Here is a 12,236-nt window from a genome sequence, read left to right on the forward strand (position 1 = left end):
ACCAACGAGGCTGGTAAGACATGAAACATATCAAATAATAAAGTGTCTACAATGACTTGGAAAGAACTTAGCTATCATTGTTAAATTCTATACTTCCATTTTGTAAAACGAGTGCACTGTAACAAAATGCCAACTAGCACACGAACTATTATTTCACCTATCGCCTATATTATACCAAATGCAAACAAAATCTAAGACTAAGAGGCTTCTTCAGGAAGATATTTTTGGACAGAACTGTACATTCTGAGCCGTAGGATTGCCAGAATTTTTAATAAAGATACAGAGTACAATACTTCTTTCACATACCTACCAATGTAAACAAAATTAGAGCAACAGCATAAAACATTTCAGCGGAGATAATTTTTGGAAACTGTAGGTTGAATTAACTTTATTTTATAAGGAATTTAGAAAACATGAGCAGATATTGATACTGCATTAAAAAACAATTTAGTCTGTACATCATTCTGATTTTAAAAATCAAAGAGTCAGTGTGACACTAAAAAATGTTTTAACAGAGAAATGTGTTTCACTTTAGGACAAAATACTATCAGTGTTTTATTACAACTAGATATACAAACATAAAGGTAGTAATGCTAAAATGATGTAAAACTCTTAATCTCAAAGTGATCCAGGAGGCTGAAGGGAGCACCAATTGTCACCAATGTGAGACTGCCACATTATTCTATCAAAAAAAAAATCACTAGGTAATAAAAATAAGCAAATAAATAAAAGGAAAGGAAAAGTAACCCAAGATGCCTGCATTTCAGAGTAAATGATTTATTTGGTTCTCCTGTTACATGTGCCTTGTTTGTTTTCTTCTTCTAAGAAAAAAAGTAGATTATGAAAGGACTCTAAGAATATCCATCTTAGTTTTTCAGTAAGCATAACTATATTGAAGAAATGATTGATACTTCTTGTCATTTTAACCACTTAATGTACTTAGTATGATTTTAGTATGCTTTATTTTCTTCCTTCTAAAAAACTCTAAAGTCAAGAATATTCAGAAACTTCTGTCTCTCTTAATTTAAGACAGATATCTATTTAATTCCTGGCTATTTTCTTTTTTTCAAGAGGTGACAACAATAAAAAGTTCTAATATACCAGGAATCTTAAAAAGAATATTGGGTGATCCAATTACAACATTTTAAATTAGAATATTCAGGAAATATATCTGAGTGGTCAAAAATAAAATTTATGACTCCCATGAGTTAAATTTCACTGAGAGATGCTTAAATCTGTCTACAACACAGGTACCATTATGCTGGAAATTTTTTAAGAAAGAAAATTCATAACTTACTCAATAATCCTGGAGAAAATGTGGATTAAAATTACTGTGTTTTTATGTACAGATATATAAACAAACACTTTCGGGGGGGGAAGGAAACAATATTTCTCGGCTACAAATCACTTTCTTTTAAGGAAGATTAAAAAAGATTTAGTAGCTAGACACAGAGCTAGAGGTTGTGAGGGGGAACCTAAGAGGAGTAAATACTAAAACTCTCTGCGGTGTAAAGAAATGCAAAGAACTCTTATACTACAAATATTTAATTTTACAAAACCAAAAAGCAGTCCAACTATTGCCCATTTATGATGATAAAATTGAAACGAAAACTGAAACATTTTGTAAAAATTCTATTATAACATTCTTAAGTCCAGTTCATATTGTTCCATGGAGTCAAGTTAAGATTTAAGCTAGGGCGGGGGGTGGGGGGGGGCACGGACACAAAATTAGAGAATTTTACCTTTTTTTGAGAAGATGATCACAATTTCATTTCAAGAGGATAAGGTGAAGAGCCCCTTAGTGACTTGTATACTTTATTACTGTCAATAGAAAGTCCAAATATTTCCATTTTTTTAAACTTCTGGAATATTATCCAGATATTTAAAATATTGATATTTAAAGTTTACATTAAAGGACATAATACACTGAAAACAGTCCTGCTTTAAATACAGTTTGACAATTCTGGTGGTACTTACTGAAAGAAGATTTCTTTAGCAAATACTGGTTTCATATATTTAAAAAAAAATCAGCAAGACAGAATTTTAAAAATCTTAATTTACAATACATTGTAAACTGGAGACAACAACTGCCACATGTGTCACAGACCAGCACAAGTAAAAAGTTTTCTCCAGATGTTTTATAAGACTTTGTATCTTCCTTTATTTGTTGGTTGATATGAATTTTGCTAAAAGAGAAAAAAGGTGCATAATCAGAAAAAGCAAAGGAAGAAAAAAATACATGTCAAAGACATTTCCTTTCCAAACTTACAGCATTATCAGATATTTTGAACAGAAAATGTCAGTATTATACTGAGGAAGGAAAAACTCTTCAATAACCAATCATCTGTGTTCATGTGACTACTCTTAGACAGCAGTTTTGAACCAACTAATGGTGGTGGCATTAAGGTTCTTTATCCCTTCTTGGTGAAACAGTCTTTTTTTTTTTTTTTTTTTTTTTATTTATTGGACAGACAGAGATCACAAGTAGGCAGAGAAGCAGGCAGAGAGGCAGGCAGAGAGAGAGGAGGAAGCAGGCTTCTTGCTGAGCAGAGAGCCTGATGTGGGGCTCGATCCCAGGACCCCGAGATCATGACCCGAGCCGAAGGCAGAGGATTTAACCCACTGAGCCACCCAGGTGCCCCTTGGTGAAACAGTCTTAAAAGCCCTTGAATCAAAGGTTGTCCCCCCCCCCCAAAAAAAAAAAAATTTTTTTTTCTTCTTCCTTCCAGTTTTGGGTAGCTTCTATTCTTTAAACTTTTTATCACTCCAAAGAAAGTTCTGTAAGGGGAACTATAGAAAAGGCCTCCAAAACACATTCATGGAGAAAGGACAAAGTGTCCTTTCAAAGGGCCTTCACCCAGTGTATATATTATAGGGAGCTTACAAACTTCAACTGGCACTAAAGACACAGGGATGGGGGCAACTGGGTGGCTCAGCTGGTTAAGCATCTGGACTTTTGATATCAGCTCAGGATCAAGCCCTGAGGACAGCTTCACACTCAGCTAGGAGTTTGTTTCTCTCCCTCTGCTCCTCCTCTGCCTCATATGCATGCTCTCCAAAGTAAATAAATAAATCTTAAAAAAAAAAAAAGACAAAGGGATACGTTCACCTTCTTTGGGAAGGTGATCTATAAGAGGATGCCTTTTCCATGGCATAACCTCTTTGGAAAATTATTTAGCAAAACTTACGTAAACCTAACTACATCTACACTACAACTAGCAATTCAACTCCAAGGTATATACCCAAGAGAAAAGCATACTGATATATACAAAAGAGACATGAAAGAATTCTCAGAGAAGGGCAGCCTGGGTGACTCAGTTGGTTAAGCATCCGACTCTTGGTTTTGGCTCAGGTCATGATCTCAGGGTTGTGAGATCCAAGCTCAATGTCGTTCCACACTCAGTGTGGAGTCTGCTTAAGACTGCCTCTCCATCCCCCTCTGCCCTTGGCCCCCACACTCGCTCTCTCTCAAATAAAAAAAATTTAAAAAATAAAAAAAAAAAAAAGAAAGAAAAAAGAATGCTCAGAGAAGTGTTATTCATAAAAACAAAAAAATAAAATAGTCCCAAATTCCAATACATAAATTGTGGGTATATTGACAAATTAAATACTACACAGCCATGAAAGACAATTAATTACTGCTACATGCAACATCATGGATTTCCTCCAAGTAATGTTGAGTCAAAGAAATTAGATATAAAAGAATACAAAGCAATCAATCCCACTTAAATGGAGTTCAAAAATAGGTGCAACTTATCTACCATATTAAAAGTCAGAATACTGTTACATTTGGGGGAGATGAATAGTGACAGGAGGGGTATGTGGGTGACTTCTCAAATGCTGGTATTATACTATGTTTCTTGATCTGGACAGAGATGACATCAGTGTGCTTCCTTTGTGAGAATTCACCAAGCTATATGTTTATGACTTGTGTACTTTTCTGAATTTATATTATAGTTCAATAAAATATTTACTAAAACAAGTAAGTAAGTCTTTAAGGTTTTCACTCACCAGCCGAATCAGTTCTTCTTTTATAAGCCTGGTGATTTCTGCCTTTGCTTTCTGCACAGCCAGTTCATTGGCACCTGGTGAATGAGAGGAAAGCGTTATTTGTATTACTAGAATTACACTGGATGTTTATCCATGTCATGGATATCCAATAGGAAATACCGTAGATGACTTAAAAAAAAAAAAAAGATTTTATTTATTTATTTGACAGAGAGAGACACAGCAAGAGAGGGCACACAAGCAGGCAGAGTGGGAGAGGGAGAAAGACTTCCTACCAAGCAGGGAGCCTGATGCAGGGTTCGATCCCAGGACCCTGGGATCATGACCTGAGCCGAAGGCAGGCAGACGCTTAACAACTGAGCCACCCAGGTGCCCCTATAGATGACTTTTAAAAACACTGTACTGCCTGCCAATATAGTCTTTCAGAACCTGGTGGAACATCATCCACATTATATAATGGCTGCTTATTATCCTGATTCCTTTTAGAGTTTCAAATATAATCCATGAGATCACATTACATATGGTGTTAAGAGTTCTTGGTTGGTAGGGAGGGGAGTGGGGCACCTAGAGTGTCCAGCTCTTGTTTCGATTCAGGTCATGATCTCAGGGTCATGAGCTCTAGCTCCTCATCCTACTCCACACTCAGCAGGGAGTCTGTTTGAGATTCTCTCTTGCTCTCCCTCTGCCCCTCCTGCTCGTCGTACTCTCTCCCCCAAATTAATAAATAAATCTTAAAAGAAAAAAAAAGAGTTCTTGGTATGATTAAAAAGAGCAAAGAAAATATGATTAATACTTTGTCCAAAAGAGACTAAGAGAAAAAGTTGAAGAGAAATATATACTCCTTGGTTCATTTATTTAATAAACACTTATTAGACATTTATTATATTCCCTAAGGTGGAGGACTACCCAAGTTAAAGGAGAAGTGATGCCATGGAATATTTTATGAAGGGAATCCCAGGTGCAATGGTACAAATTAGGAAAGGCATGCTTAGGGGTGCCTGGGTAGCTCAGTTGGTTAAGTGTCTGCTTCAGCTCAGGTCATGATCCCAGGGTCCTAGGATCAAGCCCCTCATCAGGCTCCCTGCTTAGTGGGGAGCCTGCTTCTCTCTCTCTTTCTCCCTCCCTGCTGGTGCTCTCTCTCTCTCTCTTAAATAAGCTAGGGGAAAAAAAAAAAAAAGGGCATGCTTAATTACTGAGAGGTATACTGTGGTTGGGAAAGAGTATAAAAGAACACAGCAAGATAGCCTAAAGGATGAGGGGGTCTGGAGACATTCATTCATTCAGTTATTTTAATTCAAGAAATATGAATTTCCCACCATTTATGATATAGACTGAGAGATTCATTATACAAAGAACTCATTCATGCTCTTTATGATCTTGCAGACTGTTAGAAAAACAAACTTGTAAAGATATTATAACAGAATGAGAAGGTAGGAAGTAGTCTATCAGAATGACTTCTAAATATCATTCCTTACAAAAACCTCTCAGTTTTCCAGACAGAGTTAAATGGCAAAGAGTTGAGAAGCAAATAAAGTAAGAATAAAGCAGATACTGAATCCAAGAGGAAAAACAGGTATTATCAGCACTGATGGTAGATGAAACTCAATTCTGAGACTGCTATACTTCAAGTGCTCATGTGACATCCAGCTGGAAATGTCAGTTAAGGCCAATGGAAATATGGACCAGAAGTAAAGGAGACGTGGAGATGAGAGAGCCATGAAGGGTAGCGTGGAGGGATCTGAAGCCAAGGGACAATGCCAGGGAGCAGGTAAGTCTAGATAGGTAGCACACACCAAAAATAAATAAATAAATAAAATAATAATAAATAAACAAAAGCTAAAAAAGGGGGCCAGTTGGGTGGCTCAGTCGATTAAGGATCTGACTATTGGTTTCAGCTCAGGTCATGATCTGAGGGTCATGAGATCAAGCTCCATGTCGGGATCTGCGCTGAGTGTGCAGCCTCCTTAACATTCTTTCTCTCCCTCTGCCCCACAACTCCCCTCCCTGGCCAAAAACTCAAAATAAACAAAGAAAATAAAATAAAAATTAAAAAAATAAAAGTAGATAGGTAGCACAGTGTACACTGATAAAAATGAAAGAGCTGTACCAACAGAATAGAAATTAAGGACTAGGAGTGAAATGTTAAACAACATGAAAACTAGAGATGCAATGTAGAAAACTATGTATTTATCTTTTTTTTTTTTTAAGATCTAATTTATTTATTTGACAGAGAGAAAGAGCACAAGTAGCAGAGAGTCAGGCAGAGAGGGAGGGGGAAGCAGGCTCCCTGCTGAGCAGAGAGCCCGATGTGGGGCTCCATCCCAGGACCTTGGGATCATGACCGGAGCCAAAGGCAGACGCTTAACCGACTGAGCCACCCAGGCACCCCTGTATTTATCATTTTATGTAAGAAAAAGAAATCAGGAAAACAAGCCATAGAATTCCCCTTATTAGACAAAAATGACTTTTTCTGATCCCAAAGAGAGCAAAGGAAGGGAGGAGAGGAAGAAAGGAAAGAGATGAAGAAGGAAAAGAAAGAGGAGAGGAGAAACAGCAAGGGGAGGAAGAAAAAGAAACAGTTTAACAATAGGAAGGAAAGAGCCAGGAGTATGGCTGTGAAGTTACAGCAACATATCTAATCTAAATCCTACACCTCCACCAGCCAGCAACCACACATTTTAAAGCTGTGGGTGCTGGAAGAGAAGAGAGATGGATGAAAGTAAACAAAAGGGTAGAATCAAGAGCAAAGCCAGACTAAAAATTATAACCAAAATAAAATTCAGGAGGAAAATATGCTACTTGGCATGAGTTGGTGTAAAGCTTGTTGATATTCTGTGCTGTTTTAGAAAGAAAGAAAATGAGACTCTCACCTAAATCCAGGTAGAAGAATAATTTTCCTATTTTAGTTAGAGCCTGACCATTTGGACCAGTTTAAAGTTTTGACTTATAAAGCCTCTTTAGGTAATAGGTTACACATGTTTATAAGCTGCCATGGAAAAAAGGCATTTCCTTTCATTGGTCCTAAAACAACTCTGGCTGCTTTTAAGGGATTCTCCACTAGTAAAAAGAGAGGGTCACAAAACAGGCTATAAATTATACAGGATGGCTAGGCACATAAGTCCTTCCTGTTCTCCTTCCCGCTGCCTGGTGGGAGGCCTGAAACTGCTGACCCACACAGAGCCTCTAAGGAGCCAGGCAGTAGGGTCCCTCCAATTACAGAACTAGAAACAGATGACACTAGGCTCCTTCCAACACCTGTTTTCATCCTATTAGAGTTCAGCTGATTTGGCTGGAGTTTCAAAAGCTAAAAAATCTTTTAAAAAACTAATTATTTATGAAAATCTCAAAGCTTTGGATCATTTTAATTACTGATGTCCAGTTCTTAACCATCACTACAGCTCTAGAATTCTAAAGATTCATTTTCGACAAGATTACCTTACTGCATAGGGTTTGGAAAAGGCTGGTTTAGGTTATAAAAATTAGATGCTATTTCCCAAGTACAAGTTGACAGTGGAGAGAAATGACCAGAAGCATTCTACGTGGATGGAAAAGTCAAGCAGAACCTGTGGGCTTCTCACTTCACTTAGCAGTAGAGGAGATATGTTCTGATAAAGTTCTATGTAAGATGAACCTTGATATATTACTTATACTATACTAAACATAATTACCTTTAAATTCAAGAATTACATAGAGGATCCTTTTTCAAAGCAAACAGTCTTATCTCTGATTTACGTTTTTATAAGGCAGGCATTTAAAAGTATTAGTTTTGCTTAAATGACACCCATGAGGGGCACCTGAGTGGCTCAGTGGGTTAAAGCCTCTGCCTTCGGCTCAGGTCATGATTCCAGGGTCCTGGGATCAAGTCCCGCATCGGGCTCTCTGCTCGGTGGGGAGCTGCTTCCCCCTCTCTCTCTGCCTGTCTCTCTGCCTACTTGTGGTCTCTGTCTCTCAAATAAATAAATAAATGACCACCATGATATTCAAGCTGAAAACAAAAGGATGATTGCATGTATACCAAGGGTTTTATCATCGGATTCCACTGGAAGACACTGTGTCTCCAATTTGTATGATCTAAAGAACAACAGAGTAGGGGAGACCTGTCCAGTTCCAGGTGCAGGAAGATGTCAGTGTAACATTCTCTCCTTAAAGCACTAGGTGCCAGCTATCCTCATTTTACTACACAATAAGGCAAAGTATCACATGATTTAGAAACACACAGCCACTGGTAGAACAAAAGTCTTTCGGGACACATAAAAGGATGCATTTAAAAACCCGACTTAGTAAAAGTCACAATCACAAAAAAAACCAACCCAAAAACCCATGCAATTTGCTTAGCTCTTTACATCCTTTGTATACCATTTTAAAATATGCATGAATCTTAAATATGTGTGCATTTTAAAATATGCATGAAATAATGGAAGAATGGCAATAACAGGGAACATATAAAGGCTGCATTCAAGTTTCCCTACTGCCACAATTCATCATTAACTTTAAAAGGTCCTATAGTGGGGGCGCCTGGGTGGCTCAGTGGGTTAAAGCCTCTGCCTTCGGCTTGGGTCATGATCCCAGTGTCCTGGGATCGAGTCCTGCATCGGGGTCTCTGCTCAGCGAGGAGCCTGCTTCCTCCTCTCTCTCTGCCTGCCTCTCTGCCTAGTTGTGATCTCTGTCTGTCAAATAAATAAAATCTTAAAAAAAAAAAAAAATAAATAAATAAAACAAAAGGTCCTATAGTGAGAGTCCATCAGCGAAAATGGCAGAGCCTGGAACTCCAAAAGCCTGTCCTTTGATAAAAAGTGAATAAATTTACAAAAACCTAAAATCACCTGTATCAGAACTCTGGTAACTAATCAAAAGTTTATAGTAACCAGGAAAATATTATTAAAGAAAAAAAAACCCAGCATAATCTAGGCAACAGCACTTTTTAGTACTTTAACTTACTCTGACCCTATCTTGCACTTTTGGCCAGGAAATGATTTCTACTTAGGGGTACACAAGATACTCACTATTTCTCTTATTGTGTCTTTATGCTAAGATGCCACACAAAAACAACTGAGGTCACCAATTCAAAGGAAAGTGGCTGAACACACACAGCACAAATTAACTTTTAGTCATGTTTGTGGGATGGAAAGAATCAAATCCTAATAGGTAAGCAAATCATCTGTAGATTATATTTGGTATAGAACTTACCTAAAATTAAAAGTCTTCACAAAATCAAATGCCAAAATGTAACAAGAACAAACTAACACTGTCACTAACAATGACAAAATTTATTTACAATATACTTACAATGGATACCTTCTGATGATCTTCCCAACAATAAACTTTAGAGAAAAGCTAACCATTCCCAACAACAAACTTTAGAGAAAAGCTAACCATTACAGTAGCTACCAGCCATGTATGTGGCTATTTAAATTTAAATTAATAAAAACTGGGGCACCTGGCTGGCTCAGTCAGTAGAGCATGCAACTCTTGATTTCCCAGTCATGAGTTTGAACCCCACAGTGGGTGTAGAGATTACTTAAAAAAATAAAAAATCGGGGCACCTGGGTGGCTCAGTGGGTTAAAGCCTCTGCTTTCGGCTCAGGTCATGATCCCAGGGTCCTGGGATCGAGCCCCGCATCGGGCTCTCTGCTCAGCAGGGAGTCTGCTTCCTCCTCTCTCTCTGCCTGCCTCTCTGCCTACTTGTGATCTCTGTCTGTCAAATAAATAAATAAAAAATTCTAAAAAATAAATAAATAAATAAATAAAAAATAAAATAAAAAATCAGGGGCCCCTGGGTGGCTGAGAGGGTTAAGCCTCTGCCTTCGGCTCGGGTTGTGACCTCAGAGTCCTGGCATCGAGGCCCACATTGGGCTTTCTGCTCGCCGAGGAGCCTACTTCCCCCTCTCTCTCTGCCTGCCTCTCTGCCTACTTGTGATGTCTCTCTCTGTGTGTCAAATAAACAAATAAAATATTTTAAAAAATCAAATATGAGGGATGCCTGGGTGGCTCAGTGGATTAAAGCCTCTGCCTTCGGCTCAGGTCATGATCCCAGAGTCCTGGGATCGAGCCCCGCATCGGGCTCTCTGCTCAGCGGCGAGCTTGCTTCCTCCTCTCTCTCTGCCTGCCTCTCTGCCTATTTGTGATCTCTGTCAAATAAATAAATAGAAAATCTTTAAAAAAAAATCAAATATGAATTCCTTTACAAAATTAAGTAAGATTTACAAATTTCAGTCACACTGGCCATATTCTGAGTGCTCCACAGCTATTACAGAGCCTTCCCTTGGACATTGTAGCTTTTAAGAGATCAAATAGAGGATAGGCCTGTCAAGTAAGACTTTGTATCCTGAAGACAAACGACTATGGGGCCTAATCAGATGCATTACTCAAAAAATTTATTAAGTGTTTACCATCTGCTCTAAGAACAGAGCAGATGATAAAGTCACTACATCCACAGAACTCAAGTTGCTGGGGGAGGGGGGAACACAGACAAGTAAAAATATACTACAATTTCTGGGGCACCTGGGTGGCTCGGTGGGTTAAAGCCTCCGCCTTCAGCTCAGGTCCTGATCCCAGGGTCCTGGGATCGAGCCCCGCATCGGGTTCTCTGCTCAGTGGGGAGCCTGCTTCCCTTCCTCTCTCTCTGCCTGCCTCTCTGCCTACTTGTGATCTCTGTCTGTCAGATAAATAAAATCTTTAAAAAAATAGAAAAAAAAATATACTACAATTTCTGTGATGAGTACTGTGAAGAAAAATAAACAGGTAAAGAGCTAGGATGAGGTAAGGCTTCTTTTCTCAGAAGTGATGTGTGCACCTCAAAGTAACCAGGCTAGTGCCTGAGATAATACACAATGTGAGAAAGGGTCCTCTGGAGCCATCAAAGCCCTTTAAAGCACTAAGTATGCAGACTTTGAGCTTACGGAACACACAGAATGAACCTCTCCACAGCTCCAAAACCAGGATGCAACAAATATTTAGTTCATTAAATAGATGAAGTGGATCTGACTGGTCTACACTTGTAAGTCTACTACAAAGATATTCAGATTAAATATAAATGAAGGGACGCAAGTGGTCCTAGTATGCAGTGGGAGAATACATTAGGGGAAAAATACAAATGGAAACTCTTTCAAACTTGTTCGTGAATGTGTGAAATAAAGTTAAAAACCAAATCTGATTGGGGTGCATGGGTGGCTCAGTAAGTTAAGCATCCAACTCTTAGTTTAGGTTTGGGTCACGAGATCTAATCCTGGGTAAGACTCCATGCTCAGCAAGGAGTATGCGTGAGATTATCTCCCCTTCCCTCTCCCTCTGCTACTCTCCCTGCCCGTGTGCACCCCCACCCCACACAATCTCTCAAACAAATAAAATCTAAAAACATAACAAAACACACAAAAAACCCCAAATCTGATCACTCTATATGATACTTGTAAACTTTGTGTTATGGTATCATCTGTCCTCGTTTTTTTTTAAATATATGCAAGAGCTTTTATGGGCATAATTTCACAGGGACTGCTTGCTTGGATAAACATTCATTACGTGAGCTAATATACTGATTTACTTTCTAACATAAACTTTGGCCAGAATATTCTACTTATTAGAAGCATAAACACATCAGTCCTTAAAATACATGTTTTCTTTTAGAGTGATTCTCTAATTTGACTGAATCATCAAGACTGAAAGAGTTCCATATACAGATCATTGACCTCTCTATATGTACTCAATTTCTAAACAAAGACCTTAAATGATATATGAAATTATTTTTTTTCTTGTAAGTGTTCCTTATTTTTATTCTCTCTAGAACTGACCTTATATTCTCTCCATGCCTGTTACAGCTATATCAACTCTGACCTAACTCAAGACTGCAATAGAACAGCAATACATACTTTCAATTGCCAAGTAAATTTTCCGCTCTCCTTCCTTAGGTTCTTTGCCAGGTGGGAAATATGTTCCTCTGATTGTAATTGCAGCTTCAGAATATTCACTGATTCTCTGCAGAGCTTCCTTAGAGGTAACTTTCCACCTAGCAGTCTACGAAAGAAAGAGTGGGGGAAAAATATCACTTTACAACAGGACAAAAACCTGGTATATTGACAAAGAATAGGCTAGTTAAATAATATTATGATCAATATCAAGAATATAATTAATACCTTCACATCAAATCATTAGATCCTAAGGTAACTAGAATATATTTATATAAATAAAATTTCTATTGTTGTCTCCCTCATCTTAATAAAAAGTGAAGTAGCTAT

At 38.1% G+C, this 12,236-nt stretch overlaps 1 protein-coding gene across 1 annotated transcript in view; it reads right to left on the reverse strand.

Annotated features, from left to right (window-relative positions):
• Window positions 1-252: 252 nt before the first annotated feature.
• Window positions 253-12,236, reverse strand: part of DDX46 (DEAD-box helicase 46) — a 71,078-nt gene continuing 59,094 nt past the window's right edge. Inside the window, exons 21-23 of the mRNA XM_080803596.1 lie at window positions 11,871-12,015; window positions 4,012-4,085; window positions 253-2,186 (exon numbers count right to left, since the gene is read on the reverse strand). Of these exons, the coding sequence (XP_080659722.1) occupies window positions 2,139-2,186; window positions 4,012-4,085; window positions 11,871-12,015 (267 nt within the window). The 3' untranslated portion in view covers window positions 253-2,138. The remainder of the gene's footprint in view (window positions 2,187-4,011; window positions 4,086-11,870; window positions 12,016-12,236) is intronic.

Source organism: Martes martes (assembly GCF_963455335.1).
Source record: "Martes martes genome assembly, chromosome: 5".
Classification (NCBI taxonomy): Eukaryota; Metazoa; Chordata; class Mammalia; order Carnivora; family Mustelidae; genus Martes; species Martes martes.